Source organism: Mustela lutreola, chromosome 13 (genome assembly GCF_030435805.1).
Source record: "Mustela lutreola isolate mMusLut2 chromosome 13, mMusLut2.pri, whole genome shotgun sequence".
Lineage (NCBI taxonomy): Eukaryota > Metazoa > Chordata > Mammalia > Carnivora > Mustelidae > Mustela > Mustela lutreola.
In genome coordinates this window covers 82795582-82817777 of record NC_081302.1, presented here as the reverse complement: position 1 = coordinate 82817777, position 22196 = coordinate 82795582, and the positions used below count along the sequence as shown (strand labels likewise).

At 36.8% G+C, this 22196-nt stretch overlaps 1 protein-coding gene across 3 annotated transcripts in view; it reads left to right on the top strand.

Annotated features, from left to right (window-relative positions):
* Positions 1–14297, top strand: part of SGCG (sarcoglycan gamma) — a 144153-nt gene extending 129856 nt beyond the window's left edge. For all 3 annotated transcript variants that reach the window (XM_059144617.1, XM_059144615.1, XM_059144616.1), the window contains 2 exons: positions 11236–11359; positions 13490–14297. In XM_059144617.1, the coding sequence (XP_059000600.1) occupies positions 11236–11359; positions 13490–13663 (298 nt within the window). In that variant the 3' untranslated portion in view covers positions 13664–14297. The remainder of the gene's footprint in view (positions 1–11235; positions 11360–13489) is intronic.
* Positions 14298–22196: the final 7899 nt, after the last annotated feature.

The window sequence follows — 22196 nt, the reverse complement described above, 5'->3', positions numbered from 1 at the left end:
CTCGATCTTAGGACCCTGAGATCATGACCTGAGCTGAAGGCAGCAGCTTAACCCACTGAGCCACCCAGGCTCCCAAGGTTTCACTTATTTGTGGAGCATAACAAATAGCATGGAAGACATGGGGAGTTAGAGAGGAGAAGGGAGTTGGGGTAAATTGGAAGGGGAGGTGAATCATGAGAGACTATGGACTCTGAAAAACAATCTGAGGGGTTTGAAGGGGCGGTGGGGTGGGAGCTTGGGGTACCAGGTGGTGGGTATTATAGAGAGCACAGATTGCATGGAGCACTGGGTGTGGTGAAAAAATAATGAATATTGTTATGCTGAAAATAAGTTAATTAATATTTTTTAAAAAGTAGCCAACATTATTAAATAGATAGATGATAGACACAGAAAGAAGAAAGGAAGAAACCAACAGATGATTCAAATTCAGATCTGACTCCAAAGTCCATGTTCGTTGGGTATATTCTCTTCTAAGTGGTCCCTTGAGTGATTTATTCTTTCCATTTACAACCAGACTCCTCTAAATGATTGTATTATGTTCATATTTTCTTCTATAAATTCTTACCATAAACTGTCTTTCACTTTATATTTCTGAGTCCAGTACTATTACTATTCCTGGCCTGAATAAAGTGAGAGTGATTCTAGAATATCCTGAAAACAATGAATATGGGTTTTGTAGGGTCTAGATCATTTTGCATTTATAAATATATCTCTGAAATATACATCTTTATATAACATAAGTTTAAATTTTGATATGTGCTCAAATGATAGTCATAGAAGGATGACAATTATTTTCTTTAAGAAGAAAGGTAATTAATATGTATTTAAACTATATTTACATTTCTTACAGCAAAATCATTCACAAGGAAAGTAGGAAGTCTGATATGCTGCCTCCATTCTGACATGCTACTTTTCATTCATACGTGATATAATTCATTCATATATGATATAATTCATTCTTTTTTAAAAATTCAGCAAAAATATACTAAACATGTTTATGTACCAGAACAGTTGCTATTTCTACAGAAATAAAATGCCTGGATATAATGATTTAATAATTTTAAAGTCTGTTAGGAATCATGCAAACAAGTTAGAACAATACAATTCTTTGTTCTGATGAAAGTCCAAAATATAGTGAGGGCATAAGCGAAAAAGCATAAAATCTTCCCAGGGTAATCTGAGATGATGTCATAGAGAAGGAAGCATTTGAATTGAAACTTAAGGAAATCAGTAGACATTAATATCACAGTATAAACTGTAAATCCTCTGTACCCAATGGGGATGTGGTGGCAATTAAGTTATTATTTGTAAATTTCTCAAAAGGATGCCTAGCACATAGTAAGTAATATAGGTGTGACTTCATTAGATAAATAAAGCGAAAGAACATGGGAACATTTACTCCTGTTTCAAACATTTGTAAATACTAGTTTCCTTATGAGTGAATGAATGAATGAATGAATGAGCAAATAAATATTTATAAATATATATTATATACTTATAAATATTGCTCAAATACCTATAAATACATCTCAGACAAGCTTATTCTTAGGTCCCAGTAACAAAGAAGAAATTCATTGTCAGAGCAAAGTAAAAGCTAAAGCCAAGATATATAAAATATCAAGAGGTCATAGAGCTTAAGGGCTAGGAATTTAGGTTTCATTTATTTTTTAATTTCTTTTCAGTGTACCAGAATTCATATCTTATGCACCACACTCAGTGCTCCATGCAATACGTGCCCTCCATAATACCCACCACCAGGCTCACCCAACCTCCTACCCCCTGCTCCTTCAAAACCCTCAGATTGTTTTTCAGAGTCTATAGTCTCTCGTGGTTCGTCTCCCCCTCCAATTTCCCCCAACTCCCTTCTCCTCTCCATCTTCCCAAGTCCTCCGTGTTATTTCTTATGTTCCACAAATAAGTGAAACCATATGATAATTAACTCTCTCTGCTTGACTTATTTCATTCCGCGTAATCTCTTCCAGTCCCGTCTATGTTGATAGAAAAGTTGGGGATTCATCCTTTCTGATGGAGGCATAATACTCCATAGTGTATATGGACCATATCTTCCTTATCCATTTGTCCACTGAAGGGCATCCTGATTCTTTCCACAGTTTGGCGATCATGGCCATTGCTGCTATGAACACTGGGGTACTGATGGCCCTTCTTTTCACCACATCTGTATCTTTGGGGTAAATACCCAGTAGTGCAATTGCAGGGTCATACGGAAGCTTTATTTTTAATTTCTTAAGGAATCTCCGCACTGTTCTCCAAAGAGGCTGCACCAACTTGCATTCCCACCAACAGTGTAAGAGGGTTCCCCTTTGAATTTCCCAAAAATTCATTCACTTTTGTTTCCCCTTTGAATTTCCCAAAAATTCATTCACTTTTGAGACATCTCTTGAAAGAAGCCACTGTGGCTGATATCGAAGAGGTTACTGCCTATGTTCTCCTCTATGATTCTGATGGATTCCTGTCTCACGTTGAGGTCTTTTATCCATCTCAAGTTTATCTTTGTGTACGGTGTAAGAGAATGGTCGAGTTTTGTTCTTCATATAGCTGTTCAATTTTCCCAGCATGATTTATTGAAGAGAATGTCTTTTTCCACTGTATTTTTTTTTTCCTGCTTTGTCAAAGATTATTTGACCATAGAGTTGAAGGTCCATACCTGGGCTCTCTACTCTGTTCCACAGGTCTATGTGTCTGTTTTTATGCCAGTACCGTGCTGTCTTGGTGATCACAGCTTTGTAGTAAAGCTTGAAATCAGGCAACATGATACCCCCTGCTTTGTTTTTCTTTTTCAACGTTTCCTTAGCAATTCAGGGTCTCTTCTGATTCCATACAAATTTTAGGATGGTTTGCTCCAACTCTTTGAAAACTGCTGGTGGAATTTTGATCAGAATGGCATTGAAGGTATAGATTGCTCTAGGCAGTATAGACATTTTAACAATGTTTATTTTTTAATAGATTATAGGACTGTGATACCAAGGCATTGCTGTGTGTGTGTGTGTGTGTGTGTGTGTGTGTGTGTGTGTGTGTCAGAGAGAGAGAGAGAGAGCACATGAAATGCCCAGACTGAGATACCTTGTAAACCCTGGTCCCCTGAAAGATGTTTGAAACAATTTGCCTAGTAGTCTAAAGACGCTGTGAACCCATCTTGGTCCATGGGTTGAGTTACCCACAAGAAACTGTGAATGATAGGCCTTTGCTTTGGCTAAGATCAGAGGACTAAACCCATACTACTTCGTTGTATAAGAGCTCAAATCTAGAAAATTAATGTTAACTACATTAAAGCCAAGCTACAGTGAAGAAATTATCCCATTACCCATGACATAAAAACACCTATGGTAAAATCCCTTGCTGAAAATGAGTTTACTGTAATAATAATAATAATATAATAATGAAAAGACAAAAAGTCAGCAGCCACTACAAGTTATCCCCTAAAACTCTAAGTAGTCGAACAAAGTAAGAGATTTTAAAACAAACATGAATAAAATGCTCAAAGAGGACAAAAAAACTGAATATAAAGATAAGGCAAAGTCAAAATAGTATGAAAATGGCAGATTTGGAAAAGAACAAAATTCAGATTCTAGAAATGAGAGATCAAGTAATGAAAATAAAATCAGTGGCAATGAGTACTTGGTTTGTTTGTTTGTTTGTTTGTTTTTAAGATTTTATTTATTCATTTGAAACAGAGAGCTACTGAAAGGGAGAGCAGGGGGAGGGGCAGAGGGAGAAGCAGACACCTGCTGAGCTGCTGGGAGCCAGAACATAGGGCTCCATCCCAGGACCCCAGGGTCATGACCTGAGCCAAAGGAAGTGGCTTAACCGACTGAGCCATCCAGGTGCCCACAGTCCTTTCTTTCCCATACCATTCTGCAATAAAAGGAATCAGGATTCTTCAGAGCAGTGGCAAATTCTAGGACCAGGGCAGTGAATGTAGAGGATAAATTTGGAGCATTTTGCAGCACCAGTGAATGAGATGTGCTCAAAAATCAAAACAGCAAGAGTACATCAAAAGGACAAGGGGCCAAATGAAAGAGTTCCCAGTCCAAAAGCTTTCAGTCAAAGCTGGACAATTTAAGCAAAATAAATTTTAACATATTGGATCATAACGCAAAGCAGGTGGGAATCAACTCTCCATGACTTTTAGATTCCATCAAATACACTGTAAAGTGATGAGTCTTCTTTCAAAATGAGTGTTTCTAATGTGACAGAAATGGTATCTTTTGCAAATACTTAAATTTATGTAAAACACAGTGTGAACCTAAAAATGGGTAATGGGCACCTAGTTTTTCAGACTTCTTTCAGACAGCCATGAAGAGCACTGCTCTGGGTTGGCTCTTCTACCAAGTTTCACAGAGTGTTGGTTTCTGATGTGAACATACTGAACTTTGCCAAACCTGGCCAGCATACCTCCAGGTGCTTTGTGCTGATTTATAATTCCGTGAGCAGTGTGAGTCTCTTTTCTCACCTTTTACCAGCATTTCAGTGTCAGGCTTTATGAACTTTTTCATGCTGATGAGTGTTATCATGTGTTATTTTACATTTCATTTCCCTGGTGACTAGGGTGGTTAAGCATCTTTCATATTTCTGTTCTGTTATTAAGGCTCCTGCTTCTGGAATTTACTCCATCTGCTCTGCTGCTTTAGTTACTTTGTAAAGCAGATTTATAGGGATTAAAATGTATATATATTCTGAATATTAGCATTTTTCCTATTAACACTTTCTACTAATTTTTAATGTTTATATACTCAAAATTATTCTTTTTTTTTTTTTTTAATTAAATCTGGATTTTAAACCATAGTTTGAAACTTTCCTTACAGAAAGAGGAAGTTGTCAGCCCCATTATTGGTCTGGCTTTCCCTTTTACATCAAGATAGATTGTAGAAGGCACCTTAAATAGGGACTCAGTCGGTTAAGCGTCTCCCTTCAGCTCAGGTCATGATCCTATGGTGTTAGGATCCAGTCCCACATTGGGCTCCCTGCTCAGCAAGGAGCCTGCTTCTCCCTCTGCATTCCTCTCTCTCTGTCTCTCATGAATAAATAAATAAAATCTTAAAAAAAAAAAAGATAATTGTAGATCCCTGATACATTTAGAGGTTATTCTTGTGTGAGGTATAAGGTGTAAGGTCTGCATCTAATTTTATCTTTTCCAGTTGGCCAAACAGAGGTTCCAACAATTAGATTATTAACTAGAAATTCTACCTTTGCTGCTACAATTTGAAGTACAACCTTTATCATGTATTAAATTTCCGTATCCACATGGGTCTGTTTGTATGTTTTCTGCTCTATTTGCTAGACTTTCTATTCAGGTCCCAGTACCAACCTTGTTAAACAGGATTTAGAAGATATTTTAAGGTCAAATAGGATTATTCTCTCTCTTTGTCTCTCTCTCTCTCTCTCTCTCACACACACACACACATCCACGTACCCTTGTACTGACTTTTTCAACATCTCTCTGTCAGTTCTTGTTTATTTTTCCATATGAACTTGAGTGTTAACTTGTTTAGTTCAAGAAAAAGCATATTCTTTTATTAGGATTATGTTTAATTCATAAATTAGGGAAAACTGACATCATTTATCCAAAAACATAGGGTGTTTTTCTATTCATTAAAGTCTATTTTTGTCCTTTCAGGAGAACTTAAAAGTTTTCTGACATATTTCTAGTTAAGTTTAACAAGAATAAGTTTAATGAGTTTACATAATTCATGTTAAGTTTATCCCTAAGCGTCTCTGCTTATCTTTGTTTCAATTATAAATGAGGTTTTATCCTATCTACCGTCATAATCCTCTGACAAAGTATTGTTTTGGATATGAAAGCCACTGATTGTTGTGTATTAATTTTATTTAAAGAACCTTACTGAACTTTTTATTCTTTGAGTCCATTTTATGTTGGCGCCTTGGGATTTTTTAGGTACGCAGTCCTAGCATCTGCAATATACTTTTACACCTTCTTTTCCAACTCTGTGTCTCCAACTGATTTATCTCACCCCCTGTCCCAGTATCAGTAGAGCAGTTGAGAAACAAGTGGAGGTAGTATGCATCCTGGCTTTTTCCCAGCCTGAAGGGAAATGCAATTGGTGTTCCTCTATTAAGTAAGATGATGTGAATGTATATTTTATTAAAAAAACAAATAAATAAATATCAGTTTCTATTTTGTATTGAATGGCTGTTAAATTTTCTCAAAGGTTCATTAGCACTTATGATGATATTTATATTTATATATCCTTTAGGTGTATTAATACAGTGTATTATGTTAATGGATTTTCTAATACTGGAACAATTTTGCACTCATTGAGTGAATTTTCCTTGGTCACAGTATGTTCTTTCCTTACAATGATGTTCAATTCTACCTGGTAATATTTTATTTAGAATCTTCATACTTCTATACATAAATGATATTGGTCTGCAGCTTTCATTTTGGTGTGCTGTTTTTTTTGTAAAGTTTAGGTAATGATGTTATTCATGCTTCAGTGAATAGGAAGATTAGGAGGATTTCCTAAATTAGGAGGATTTCCTTCATTATCAATGTTCTGGAATAATTTTTGGACAGTTGGATGCTCTGATCTCTAAAGGTTTCATGGAATTCTCTGTGAAATCATATGGGTCTGAGGAATTTTTAAAAAATAATTCCTTAAGAGTGTAATTCTTCTTTTATGGAAATTTGTCTTTTTAAACCTGTACGTTTAATAAGGGTCAATTTTGACCACCTGTATTTCTCTAGGAAATTAATAATTTTATCTAGTTGTGTAACGGTCTGAAAGTGGTATCTTGGGAATTTAATTCCTTCTGTTTTAGTGTTTTTTTTAAATAATTCATTGATTAAAAAAATCAGTGTCTACAAATGCACAATTAACGAATGAATTATTGATTGATCTCAGCTTGCATAAACACATTTCTTGCCCCAAATGTTTATTTTTCATTTATCACAGGTTACCGTCTTGAATATACTTAAACAAGGAAAACAATTTGTGCCTCATGGTAACTGACAGTTTATGGTATGGCTGGTTTTCCTTAATTCTTGCAGTTCAAAAAAAAAAAGGAAAAATCATAAAATATCAAAGCAAAACAGTACATTTAGTCAATTCATCAAGCAAAAGCATTTGGAAGCATTGAAAGTTTCATCCACTAACAAAAACTAAAAGGGCTGCCTTGGCTGTCTGCATCAACAGAGTGTGCAGCTGTTGATCTCAAGGTTGTAAATTCAATCCCCACATTGGGTGTAGAGATTACTTTAAAAATAAAATCTAAAAAAAAAGTTTCATCCAATAACAGAATAATGAAAATAAATGCTTAAGGACTTAGGTTTATTGGACACTAGTGCTTGAGCATTAGTGAAGGGAGTGAACTCTTTCAAAAACACTTTAATTTTTCATATTTAGGTCTTTAAGCTAACCAGATTTGCTTTCTCATGTGGGGTGTATCACTATGTTTCAATTGTTTTGCTAGGGGTTAAATTTCTGGATTTGTGATTTAATCCCCTACAGTAAAGTTTCTAACTTTTAATAGGTGAATTTAACTAATTATATCTATTAAGATCACTGATTTATTATACATATTTCTGTGGTATTATGTTTTATATACTGTGCTTTTTCTTTTTCTTTTTTTTTCTTTTCTTTTCTTTTTTTTTTTTTTTTTTTTTTTTTTGTAGACATTGTTGTTTCTGACCTTTGGTTGGATTATTAAACTTCTCCTTATTCTCCCTGCCATATTTCCCTCCAGTGGTTCTGGTTACATTCTTGTAATGATTACCCTTTGTATTTTATATGCATGGAGATAAATTAATACTTTCTAATTCAGTTTGTCATTGTCATTCTCTTCTCAAAGTATAGCAAATAATTTAGAAAGTTATTCCCTTCCAAACTTCACTTTGCATGTTTTTTCAACTTTGCTTTTATTCATCTCTCTGATTATGTCTTTTAGGAAATACAGATTTAGCTTTTCTCACATACTGTGTTGATTCTTTTTCTAATGTCCATCACCGCTTCTACCAAAATACTCATTTCTTCTGGTTTTAGTTTCTATAAGTATTTTCTTTAGTGACGATCTGCACTGACAGAAACTTTTCCTTCTGGGCCTGAAATGTCTAGTCCTTTCATAGTTGAATGATGGCTAAGTTGGGATATATTTCTAGACTGACAATTTTATATCAGCATTATTAAGATATTATTCATTACTGTTGGGTCTTTGGTAAGTAAGCAATTTGTTTTCATTCTGAATATTTTTAAGATTTTCTCATAATCTTACTGTTCTGCAGTCTTACCAGAAAGCATTTGGATACTGGATATGTCTTAATTCGTACTTGGGCATTGGTGTACCTATTCAGTTTTAGGAACTCATGTTATTTTTCAGTTCTGGAAAATGATTAAACATTACCTCTTCATATCTGTATCTTCTCATTCTCTAGAGTATCGGCATTCTTCACTTGTGGTCTGTGGATCCGCTGGGTGTCCAAGAACAGAATTTAGTGGGTTAATGATTTTGAATGTGAAAAAGAAATCCTTCATTTTCACTGATCTCTGATTGAAATTTAGCATTCCTTCAACAAGCCACAATGGTATTAGTAGCTTCTTTGACTTTCCCATTTGTAGAAGGCAGAGATACTTTAATATCACATAAAGGTTAGAGCAAGTATCTCAAAACACATTACATCTGTTCTTCACTGCTTTGAAATTACATTAGTTGTAAGCCCTCTGGCCAGATCTTATTTAATTACTAAATAAGCTCTTAAATTGCTGTATTACCCATTTAAGTAATTTTTACATTTGTATTTATTTTTTTTTACATTTGTATTTAAAAGTCATTTGTTTCCTTTGAAATTCTGTGCTTTATTTTAAAACATTAAACATTTTATGCCTTTAAAAACATTAAGCACTTGTCATTCCTCTGCTTACATCCTTTAAGTCACTTGAATGTTAGATTCCTAAGGGCAGAAAGTTGGTCTGCCTTGTTTGCTACTGTTTTTCTATAAATCTAGAAGAGCACATAATAGGGGTCTAATAAATAAGGGTTAAATGACTAAATACATTATTCCCCACACTTTTAGATCAAAGACCAACACAGTTAACATAATTTAGTGGTTAGCATTGCCTGTCAGTGGACATAATCTAGCCCTTACATGATTTGGCCAGTGCTACCTCTAGACCAGCTTTTTTTTTTTTTTATCAATTTGTATTTATGCTTTCTGGTCTCTTATCCTATGTACAAAATTTAGGCTTAATGTAAGCCTGAAAGAGCTTAAAATCAAAACATTATCCATAAATTTCAGTAATTTTTCCCCTTTGTTTGAATGGCACTAACTTGACATGAGCAATAAATATACAATCATACATGCTTGACTAGTTATATTCTCTAAATTCAAAAGTGAATATGGGCGAAGGTATATTATACCGTGTGTGCATGTGTATACACACACAGCTTATTTATTTGGTATATTTCTGGGTCACTGTTCAAAATTTTTTGTTCCTCATATAAGTGATGAGTAAGCATTTATATATTCACATATTTGATGAAAGGGTTGGATATCCAAGTAGCAAAATAAAATATAAAAAAAGAGAAAAAACTGAGTTGTTTTATGTCTGACTTCTCTTCAGTGTGTTCATGGAAATGTATACTTCAGAGCATTCTAATCACAGCCTTTTTTGGTAGAATATGTCCCAAGTTGTGCTGAATTGAGATATTTCATCTTCAAGGCTAGAAACAATGAAAAGGGGAAGAAATTTGCTATTCCAGAAGCACCATATTATAATATGGTTAAAAACTAGTAGTTGGCCCTGTTGAAATCATTTTGTTGTTCGGTAACTAATCTTTGATACAAACTCACCTTCACTAAGATCTTTAAAATCACAAATGGATTGCCTGAAATGGACCAGACCTTGGTAAGCTGCTACATGTCTTCCTCCCCCTCCTTTTCTTCCCCATCTCCTCCCCCTTTTTTCTATCAATCCAGGCAGGAAAAATATAGACAACTAACAGACATCAAGTAGCAAAATGGGCAGGCAGTCAGCAGACCAAATCATCTAGATGTATTCAAGCATTTCCCCATAACCTAAGCTTAACATAATTTGACCAGTAAATTCTATAAATGTCTCTGTTTCCTTGTACTCAAAGTAAACATAAATTTCAAAATGTGTAACAGATCAAATTTTACATATTGGGATGTACATAAAAAAATGAAACTGTTTTCTGTGACAAGCAGTGGTAGACAAAAACTTGCCAATTAAATGCAGCAATTCCTCTGAGCTAAACATTTACAGAATAAATATTCAATCAGTTCAAATGCAAATTAATGACCCAAGGTACCTCTCTCCTCTGGAGCCACTCCCCTTTCTCTCTCTCACCACTGCCTACTCTAATCTTACTCTGCTGTGAGAGGATTACAGACTGTTTTGTATCCTGTTCCACTTCTCATTGATCTTTAAACATTTCAATCAGATCATCCTTTCAGGTTGTTGAGTTGGGTTACGTTGGGTTGAGTTGAGTCAGGTTGGGTTTGAGGCTCTAAAAATCTTTCAAATGATCGTGTCGTGCCACCTGGTGGAAATTTAGTATTTTTCAGGCAGAACCAAATGGAATTTCTCATATACTCCTAGTTCTCTAAGTTTGATTTAATCACAAGGAGATTCTGATGAATTATGCAAAAACAAAGCCAGCTGAAGCAGTCTCCATTCTGTTTCCCAACCCTATCAGTTCAGTATTTTCCCAAAAGAAATCTTCACATCTGCCCTCTAATCCTCCTAAATTAAAAAAAAAAAAAAAATTAATAAATAAACGCAAACAAAACCTAAAGACTAACCTTACATTCCATTTTATGAAGAGGTAGTCAATGAATGTCTTACCTAGAAGTTTGTCTTTTTCCCAGACAGGTTTGTGTTTTCAGTAAAAAGATAGTTCTACAAAGTTATTTAGAAATAGCAGTTTCTTCTGGTGTGATATGCAGAGTGCTTAAACCTGCCATCTGAAACTACCATGTGGGGGATACAGCTGTGTAATGTTTTTATATGTTTTTAGAGTATAGTAATGTTGTAGACTCATATTGATGGGAAGTTAATTTCTTTACTGCACATTATTTCTGGATTTCTTGGTAAAGAATGTACACTCTATTAGCATTCAAGAATGACATCATGATACTATATTAATTGTATTTTGTATGCAAAGCCATTCAATGAGGGATTCCTTGGGTGGCTTTTTTTTTTTTTAATACTATTTTTTTGTTGTTTCTTTCCCTCATTTCAGATTAGAATCCCCCACACGGAGTCTAAGCATGGATGCCCCAAAGGGTGTTCATATTAAAGCTCATGCTGGGAAAATTGAGGCTCTTTCTCAAATGGATATCATTTTTCAAAGTAGTGATGGAATGGTGAGTTTGGTGTATGAAACTCCTGTTGTATGTCCTGATGACTTTCAGCGCAGACAGAAACTATCAATTCTTCCATACCTACTGATCCAACTACTCTCAATGGGGCGGGGTCACTGGGCATTACCTGTAAATTACAACCATGAACCGTTGTTGCCTTTCACGCTATGCTTGCTCACATCAAATTATGTTTAAATAAAAATTAAATATGAAAAATTAGAGCTTTAAAAGTCAGCCTCAATAAAGATAAAATCTGGAACTTCAAGTCCAGAAATAAGACATCACTGGTACAAGCCAAAGCCATAATGAGGCAGTAGAGCCCTCTCTACTTCACACTGCTTGCTCTAGTACTAGATCGATTTATTACCTGAGTTCAGGAACATTAACAGGCCTCTCCAGACCTGGACCTATCTTCTCATTTGTCAGTAGGAAAAATAAGATTTGCTTAACTATGTCACAGGGCAGTGAGAAAACAATGTGGTAATATGGCTGGCAACATTTTGAAATTACTATATTGATTTGCTACTAAGAGAAAGGTATGGTTGAGGCAGTAAATGGAGGCCATGAGAGGCAGCTCATGAGTGTGGACAGGACCTGTCCATTAGCAGGCTGCTAGTAGAATGTAAAAGACATCTAGTGAAGCCCTTTCAAGTTGTAATTTAAGAAGTTATGGTGCCAAGAGCAGATAAATGCAAAAATGGAAGTCAAGCATTTTGGATCTCATTACTAAATTATAATGTCACTTCATACTTAGAATATATTACCTATTACCTTGAAAAAATACTAATTTTAGTTTTGAAATAGTCTCACTTGTTTCCACAAATAAGGTGCCATTTTTATAGTAGCACATAGACTGACTCTTAAGTTAATCTCCCTTATTACTGGGAGATAGTTCAAAGTGAGGGGATATATTCCCCGCAAGTGATCAAGGAAGGGGTATGTAGACTGCCAGTGACTAGAGTTTGCTAGAAGAGCAAGAAAATAAATACATAAATAACAACTAGAAAACATATTCACTGATTAACCATAAGAAACGAGAGTGGAGAAGCCAACAAGGAAAAGCTAAACGCACATTAATGAAAACCAGGTAGCCTCAGAACAAAAGCACTGGACAATAGCATAAGTAGGCTCTGTATTTAAAAAAAAATACAATACACATTTAATTTCATTTACTCTGGTGGTGTCCCAGACCTCAAGGTAAAGCTTTGCTTCTGATATTGTTCCACCCGCTGCTGCCGATGGCAGTGGTCAGTCTTCCAAGAGGGCATACAGACTGCAAGCATCGGGTTATGAAAAAAGTGGAGTTCATGGATGAGAGGAAGTGTCCAACATTGTTTGCAAGGAAAAACATTATGCCCGCCCATGACATGCTTTAATTCCTTCTAATAAGTAAACGCCCCGGTATGGGTAAGATTGGGCTACTCAGTGGGACGGTTCCTTGTTCCCAAAAAGATCTCCCAACCTCAATTCATGGCCATCTGGTTACATTTCAATGTAACTAAGTTGTCATGGGAACAAAAATCCCAATAGCTTTCATTTAATTTTAGTTGGCTCTGGTCTGTGTATCTACTGCTTTTTCCACATCTAAGAGAAGGCAGCTGAGTTTCAAATAACATTTTAGAAGTTAGGGAAATGGTTGGTAGCTAATAGGGTAGTTAGTAGCCTCTCACAGGAAAACAAAACCAGCAGAAATTTCAACATTCAGAGGTAAAAATTATTTAGATGAACTTATTTCTGAGGCCTGTATTTTATCCTAATGGGGGTAAAGAAGGTGATTTAGCATAAAGTCAGATTAGGTCACAAGACATATGTGAATTAACAAAACTTTTTTTTTTTCAGATAATTCTGAAAGGTATTTTTAGTATAGCATCATAAATCTTCCTACCTCAACTAGCACAATGGGTTTAAAAATAAAAAAGACTTCTCTTCAATTTGGAGAAGGAGTTATGAAGCCCCTGCCTGAATGGAAAACAGAAATAGGCTTTAAAAGAGCCTGATAATATCTTGAGTCAGGTGCCTGTTTCATTTTCTTTGCAAAGAAGAAACTAATGTTTGGAGCATTTTGAGATAGGAGTTTCAGGCTATCGTGTTGATTCTCCTTTACCACTTCATCTCTTGTTTTCTCCCAAACAGCTTGTGCTTGATGCTGAAACTGTGTGTTTACCCAAGTTGGTTCAGGGGACTCAGGGTGCCGCCGGCAACTCACAAAGACTGTATGAAATCTGTGTGTGTCCGGATGGGAAGCTTTACCTGTCTATGGCTGGCGCAGGTACCACGTGCCATGAAAACAGTCACATCTGTCTCTAAAGCCCCTGAGTTGTCCACGGAGCACCTGCCTCATTTCAGTGAGCTTTATAGATGCTGACCTCAAGCCTTCACACCAAGAAACTTGACTTCTGGTGGATGGTGGATGGAAAGCAGGAGGGTACGCTTTCAAAAGGAACTCAGAAAAATGTACCAGTGATGGTGTTCTGATGAAAATACATGTGCATGTGCATACATGGTATGTGCATATTAGACACAAAAGTCTGGCAATAACCAAAAAAAAGTCTTTATTCCACTAGGTTTATTTTCATCAGCACCATTGTGACTTTTTCTTTTTTGTGGATAATCAATCTACAATGAAATATTTAATTGCTCTGTGGAATTAATTTATGCTGTTCAACTGTGAATATCTAACTCCCCATAAAAGTAACATCCGTCAATACTAAAATGCCCCCAAAGTTCCATGTGCTGTTCCCACTGTATCACCCAAACCCACAAGTTCTCTCATTTTAATGCAAAGTGTGTCAGGTTTCACAAGAAATCATCAGGTTTTGAGGGGACTTGAGTTGATCTGATTTTCAATATGTAATCAAAGGAATAAATTATATAAAATCAATCATGTTTTATTTATATATATAGTCATAAGCAATAAAAATCAACATACATTTTTCATAAACTTCAGTTTGTCTTCCTTCCTTTAATCCCTATGACAGTGGTTTGAGGTAATATTTTCCCCCAAGTTAATTGGTAATTAAAAAAAGGTTCCGCTAGGACAAGTCAGAAGGTCATGCAGCAGCTAGTGGAACTAAACTGAAATGTGATCCTACATATGAACAGCTGTTTTCGTTTCGAAAATCTCTGGTATGTTGTCTCATTCCATCCAAACACCAACCTGCGTGATAACTATGTAGATGGGGTGATATTCTTTGACAAGTGAAGAAACCAAAGTCCACTAGGATCAAACAGCTAATAGGTGGTGGGACTCAAAACTGCCCAGCCTGTGTGTTAACCTCTTATACAACAGTAACAGACTAGATGTTACTTCATAGAATCAGAGTCTTCATTTTTGAAAGTAGCTTTAATACCAGCTGGTTGCATGTGTTGCTATGTAAGTCAAATAGGACACAGTGAACCTATGAAAACAGGCTGGCCTTGTGTAAGCCCCTCACTAACTTGTAAAATGCCAGTCATCACAAAGACTGGTGGGTTTGGTTTGGTTTGGTTTGGTTTGGTTTGGTTTTGTGTTTTACCAGTTGTTATAAATAGGATCTCCAAGTAGCACAAGATGTGGTAGGACCAACAGCATTGCAACTTTCTATTTATAGGATTTATAACTGTAAACACGAGTTCAGATTCATTTTCTGCAGTCTCAGAACTGAAAGTAGAAAACTGAACTTTTGATTTCTCGTGCTGTTTTTTTAACAAGGTCATTTAATAGCATTGCGTGCTTAGAACAAATCCTGTATTTTCAAACTTATGTGCATAAACACTGAAATTACAAAACAAAAATTAGGTGTGTCCTGAGTGGTTAAGAGCAAATTCAGCTCTAAATATAATGCACCCAAAGTTTCACAAGGGGTGGGTATTTTTAGGTTATAAATTGGTATTCACCTTTTCCATTTAGTAAAGTCCTGATTGCTTCAGTTAATGTCTTCTTTCCTGCTACAGCATTCCTACTGTCCTAGGGGAGTCCATTTTGCGGCAAATTAAACTTTTTTACTATTAAATCTGACATGTTGATCTTCATCTTTTTGACTTGTACCTACTCAGCTGGTTTGGAAATTGAAAAAGAAACAAGGGCTATTTTTGGAGGTTACTCAAATATCAACACTCAATAGGGTTGCCTTGGCCTGGTCTTATTTACTCTCTTGCTCCATGTTTGTGCAAAACCAATGTCTTCAAGCTTGGATGGCACAAAGTCAAGAAAAAGAATCAAGGAGGAATTATGGAGGATAGAACCCTTTCAATAAAAGATGTTATTTGGAATCATGAAAGAAGTTGCAGATAGCTGCATTCTCCAAAGTGATAAGGAATTTATCCCCAGTTAAAATCAAAACTTTTAGATAGGCTGTATTATAAAATATAGTACATAAATCTATCTTTTAAAACACATTATGCAATTTAAATGTTCCTTAAAAGTCCAAGGTCACACTATGAACATACCTAATGAGCTGTGTACACCAATACTCCTATATACTAAGTGGTTGGAGACTATTGAGTGTTGATATTTGAGTAACCTCCAAAAATAGCCCTTGTTTCTTTTTCAATTTCCAAACCAGCTGAGTAGGTACAAGTCAGAAAGATGAAGATCAACATGTCAGATTTAATAGTAAAAAAGTTTAATTTGCCGCAAAATGGACTCCCCTAAGACCCGAGGATTACAGGATCCCCTCCCGTCTTAGGGAGAGCTGTGGGCCCCTGACTTCCCACAGCTCGCACATGGAAGACGATGGACCAATGTCCCTATTCTGAAGGCAGCCAAATTCAAAGTAAAAGGAAAGGGTGAACTACATGTTGGTGGCCTTCCCCCCAAATCCAGCCACCAGGTCGATCTCGACTGCTCTGGGGTCAGTGAAGGAGAGCAGAAGCTGTTCAGAAAGGCTGTTAGGTGGTGTCTATCTAGTTTTTTGTCCCTTCCTTCCCTGATTTAAAACCTCAATTCCTACTCCACCTTAGCAGTTTGCCCTCTTAAATTCCATTTCAGATTCACTGTTGTTTCAAAACCAAATAAACTTTTGTATCAGGTGTAAACATGCAGGCAGAACAAGAGGATCTAAGGACACTGCTAGGTCGAAATTCATTTTTAACTGAATAGCGCAGCTCCACTTCTAGGTGTGTGCACCTACCTGTCCCCAACACCTGAGAGAACGCCTGCACGCGGTGCGTGCGAGCTGTTTGTGAGTTAATGAATGAATGAATGAATGAATGGCACTACTTTAAACCATATTTGTTCAAACAAGAGAACGGAAAAAACCTTTGGAAGCCAAAGCGCGAGGACATTCCATGGGCAATTAGCAGCTTGAGCAGCGGGCAAGTGGGTCACACTCTGGATCACGCCCCCACTGCCCCCACAGTCACCGGTCACTTCCTGGAAATAGATCTCCCCGTGTATCTACATCTGGACATCTACTACTGGTTCTGTTTCTCAGGTAGAACCCTGATGAATACAGGACTAATTAAAATCTTCTCTAACTACTCTTTTCTACCAGCACTACAAATTTTACCCTCGAGCGCTACAAAACACAGGAAGTCTGGAAGATGTCGACTGGCACCCAGGGAAGAGAATCCCACACATCCATGTATCAGATGATCAGACCCGTGAACAACTGCTCTTTATTTTTTTAAACACTACTTGAACATTTTGCCAACGTCGCCCTTGGGCTCTCGGCACTCCCAACCCACCCCCCTCCACCAAAAACAACTCCCCACTACTTTTTATTTTTTTACTCATTCATTCATTCACTCCTTTTGTTATATTAAATTTATTTTTTAATAAACATATAATGTATTTTTATCCCCAGGGGTACAGGTCTGTGAATCGCCAGGTTTACACATTTCACAGCACTCATCATAGCACATACCCATCCAATGTCCATATCCCCACCACCCTCTCCATCCCCCCGCCCCCAGCAACCCTCAGTCTGTTTTTTGAGATTAAGTCTTTTATGGTTTGTCTCCCTCCCAATCCCACCTTCTTTCATTTTTTCTTTTCCTACCCCCCAGTCCCGCCACATTGCATCTCCACTTCCTCATATTGGGGAGAGCATATGATAGTTGCCTTTCTCTGATTGACTTATTTCGCTAAGCATAATACCCTCTAGTTCCATCCACATCGTCGCAAATGGCAAGATTTCATTTCTTTTGATGGTTGCATAGTATGCCATTGTGTATATATACCACATCGTCTTTATCCATTCATCTGTTGATGGACATTTAGGTTCTTTCCATAATTGTGGACATTGCTGCTATAGACATTCGGGTGCATGTGCCCCTTATGAGCACCACGTTTGTATCTTTAGGATATATACCCAGTAGTGCAATTGCTGGGTCATAGGGGAGCTCTATTTTCAGTTTTTTGAGGAACCTCCACACTGTTTTCCAGAGTGGTTGCACCAGCTTGCATTCCCACCAACAGTGTAGGAGGGTTCCCCTCTCTCCGCATCCTCACCGGCATCTGTCACTTCCTGACTTGTTAATTTTAGCCATTCTGACTGGTGTGAGGTGGTATCTCATTGCGGTTTTGATTTGTATTTCCCTGGTGCCGAGTGATGTGGAGCACTTTTTCATGTGTCTGTTGACCATCTGGATGTCTTCTTTGCAGAAATGTCTGTTCATGTACTCTGCCCATTTCTTTTTCTTTTTAATTAAATTTATTTATTTTCAGCATAAAAGTATTCATTATTTTTTCACCCCACCCAGTGCTTCATGCAATCTGTGCCCTCAATAATACCCACCACCTGGTACCCCAACCTCCCACCCCCCCGCCACTTCAAACCCCTCAGATTGTTTTTCAGAGTCCATAGTCTCTCCTGATTCACCTCCCCTTCCAATTCTTGATTGGATTATTTGTTCTTTGGGTGTTGAGTTTGCTAAGCTCTTTATAGATTTTGGATACTAGCCCTTTATCTGATATGTCATTTGCAAATATCTTCTCCCATTCTGTCAGTAGTCTTTTGGTTTTGTTAACTGTTTCCTTTGCTGTACAAAAGCTTTTGATCTTGATGAAATCCCAATAGTTCATTTTTGCCCTTGCTTCCCGTGCCTTTGACGATGTTCCTAGGAGGAAGTTGCTGCGGCTGAGGTCAAAGAGGTTGCTGCCTGGGTTCTCCTCAAGGATTTTGATGGATTCCTTTCTCACCTTGAGGTCCTTCATCCATTTTGAGTCTATTTTCATGTATTGTGTAAGGAAATGGTCCAGTTTCATTTTTCTGCATGTGGCTGTCCAATTTTCCCAGCACCATTTGTTGAAGAGGCTGTCTTTTTTCCATTGGACATTCCTTCCTGCTTTGTCAAAAATTAGTTGACCAGAGTTGAGGGTCTATTTCTGGTCTCTCTATTCTGTTCCATTGATTTATGTGTCTGTTTTTGTGCCAGTACCATGCTGTCTTGATGATGACAGCTTTGTAATAGAGCTTGAAGTCTGGAATTGTGATGCCACTAACTTTGGCTTTCTTTTTCAATATTCCTTTGGATATTCAAGGTCTTTTCCGGTTCCATATAAATTTTAGAATTGTTTGTTCTATTTCTTTGAAAAAAATGGATGGGATTTTGATAGGGATTGCATTAAATGTGTAGATTGCTTTAGGTAGAACAGACATTTTCACAATATTTGTTCTTCCAGTCCAGGAGCATGGAACATTTTTCCATTTCTTTGTGTCTTCCTCAATTTCTTTCATGAGTACTTTGTAGTTTTCTGAGTATAGATTCTTTGCTCTTTGGTTAGGTTTATTCCTAGGTATCTTATGGTTTTGGGTGCAATTATAAATGGGACTGACTTCTTAATTTCTCTTTCTTCTGTCTTGTTGTTAGTGTAAAGAAATGCAACTGATTTCTGTGCATTGACTTTATATCCTGACACTTTACTGAATTCCTGTACAAGTTCTAGCAGTTTTGGAGTGGAGCCTTTTGGGTTTTCCACATATAGTATTATATCATCTGCAAAGAGTGATAGTTTGACTTCTTCTTTGCCGATTTGGATGCCTTTAATTTCTCTTTGTTGTCTGATTGCTGAGGCTAGGACTTCTAGCACTATGTTGAACAGCAGTGGTGATAACGGACATCCTTGCCGAGTTCCTGACCTTAGTGGAAAAGCTTTCAGTTTTTCCATTGAGAATGATATTTGCAGTGGGTTTTTCATAGATGGCTTTGACAATATTGAGGTATGTGCCCTCTATCCCTACACTTTGAAGAGTTTTAATCAGGAAGGGATGCTGCACTTTGTCAAATGCTTTTTCAGCATCTGTAGAGAGTATCATATGGTTCTTATTCTTTCTTTTATTAATGTATTGTATCACGTTGATTGATTTGTGGATGTTGAACCAACCTTGCAGCCCTGGAATAAAACCCACTTGGTCGTGTCCTTTTAATCCTTTTAATGTACTGTTGGCCAGTATTTTGGTGAGAGTTTTCGCATCTGTGTTCATCAAGGATATTGGTCTGTAATTCTGTTTTTTGGTGGGATCCTTGTCTGGTTTTGGGATCAAGGTGATGTTGGCCTTAGAAAATAAGTTTGGAAGTTTTCCTTCCATTTCTATTTTTTGGAACAGTTTCAGGAGAATAGGAATTATCTTCTTTAAATGTTTGGTAGAATTCCCCTGGGAAGCCGTCTGGCCCTGACTTTTGTTTGTTGGGAGATTTTTGATGACTGTTTCAATCTCCTTACTGGTTACGGGTCTGTTCAGGCTTTCTATTTCTTTCTGGTTCAGTTGTGGTAGTTTATATGTCTCTAGAAATGTATCCATTTCTTCCAGATTGTCAAATTTGTTGGCGTAGAGTTTCTCATCGTATGTTCTTATAATTGTTTGTATTTTTTTGGTGTTGGTTGTGATCTCTCCTCTTTCATTCATGATTTTATTTATTTGGGTCCTTTCTCTTTTCTTTTTGATAAGTCTGGCCAGGGGGTTGTCAATCTTATTCTTTCAAAGTACCAGCTCCTAGTTTTGTTGATTTGTTCTATTGTTTTTTTAGTTTCTATTTCATTGATTTCTGCTCTGATCTTTGTGATTTCTCTTCTCCTGCTGGGTTTAAGCTTTCTTTGTTGTTCTTTCTCCAGCTCCTTTAGGTGTAGGGTTAGGTTGTGTACCTTTCTTGTTTCTTGAGAAAGGCTTGTATCACTATATATTTTCCTCTCAGGACTGCCTTTGTTGTGTCCCACAGATTTTGAACCATTGTGTTTTCATTATCATTTGCTTCCATGAATTTTTTCAATTCTTCTTTAATTTCTTAGTTAACCCATTCATTTTTTAGAAGGATGCTGTTTAGTCTCCATGTATTTGGATTCTTTCCAAATTTCCTCTTGTGATTGAGTTCTAGATTGTGGTCTGAAAATATGCAGGGAATGATCCCAATCTTTTGATACTGGTTGAGACCTGATTTATGTCCCAGGATGTGATCTATTCTGGAGAATGTTCCATGTGCATTAGAGAAGAATGTATATTCCGTTGCTTTGGGATGGAATGTTCTGAATATATCTGTGATGTCCATCTGGTCCAGTGTGTCATTTAAGGCCTTTATTTCCTTGTTGATCTTTTGCTTGGATGATCTGTCCATTTCAGTGAGGGGAGTGTTAAAGTCCCCTATTGTATTATTGTCAATGTATTTCTTTGATTTTATTTTTAATTGGTTTATATAATTGGCCCCATGTTAGGGGCATAGATATTTAAAATTGTCTTCAATATAGTGTCCTTCCTCATCTCTTATTATAGTCTTTGACTTAAAATCTAATTGATCTAAGGATTGCCACCCCAGCTTTCTTCTGATGTCCATTAGCATGTTACATTGTTTTCCACCCCCTCACTTTAAATCTGGAGGTGTCTTTGGGCCTAAAATGAGTTCTTGTAGGAAGCTTATTAGGTTTTGGGGTTTTTTTGTTTTGTTTTGTTTTCTTTTGTTTTGTTTTGTTTTTTTTTTTATCCATTCTGATACCCTGTGTCTTCTGATTGGGGCTTAGTCCATTAACATTCAGGGTAACTATTGAGAGATATGGATTTAGTGCCATTGCATTGCCTGTAAGGTGACTGTTACTGTATATTGTCTCTGTTTCTTTCTGATCTACTACTTTTAGGGTCTCTCCTTGCTTAGAGGACCCCTCTCAATATTTCCTGTAGAGCTGGATTGGTGTTTGCAAATTCTTTCAGTTTTTGTTTGTCCTGGAAGCTTTTAATTTCTCCTTCTATTTTCAGTGATAGCCTAGCTGGATATAGTAGTATTCTTGGCTGCATGTTTTTCTCGTTTAGTGCTCTGAATATATCATGCCAGTTCTTTCTGGGCTGCCAGGTCTCTGTGGATAGGTCCACTGCCAATCTAATGTTTTTACCCTTGTATGTTACAGACTTCTTTTCCTGGGCTGCTTTCAGGATTTTCTCTTTGTCGCTAAGACTTGTAAATTTTACTCCCAGGTGACGAGGTGTGGACCTATTTTTATTGATTTTGAGGGGTGTTCTTAGCATCTCCTGGATTTTGATGTTTGTTCCCTTTGCCATATTTGGGAAATTCTCTCCAATAATTCTCTCCAGTATACCTTCTGCTCTCCTCTCTCTTTCTTCTTCTTCTGGAATCCCAATTATTCTAATGTTGTGTCGCCTTATGGTGTCACTTATCTCTCAAATTCTCTTATCGTGGACCAGTATTTGTTTGTCTCTCTTTTGCTCAGCTTCTTTATTCTCTGTCATTTGGTCTTCTATGTCACTAATTCTTTCTTCTGCCTCATTTATCCTAGCAGTAAGAGCCTCCATTTTTTATTGCACCTCATTAATAGCTTTTTTAAATTTCAGCTTGGTTAGATTTTAGTTCTTTTATTTCTCCAGAAAGGGCTTTTATCTCTCTGGAGAGGGTTTCTCTAATATCTTCTATGCCT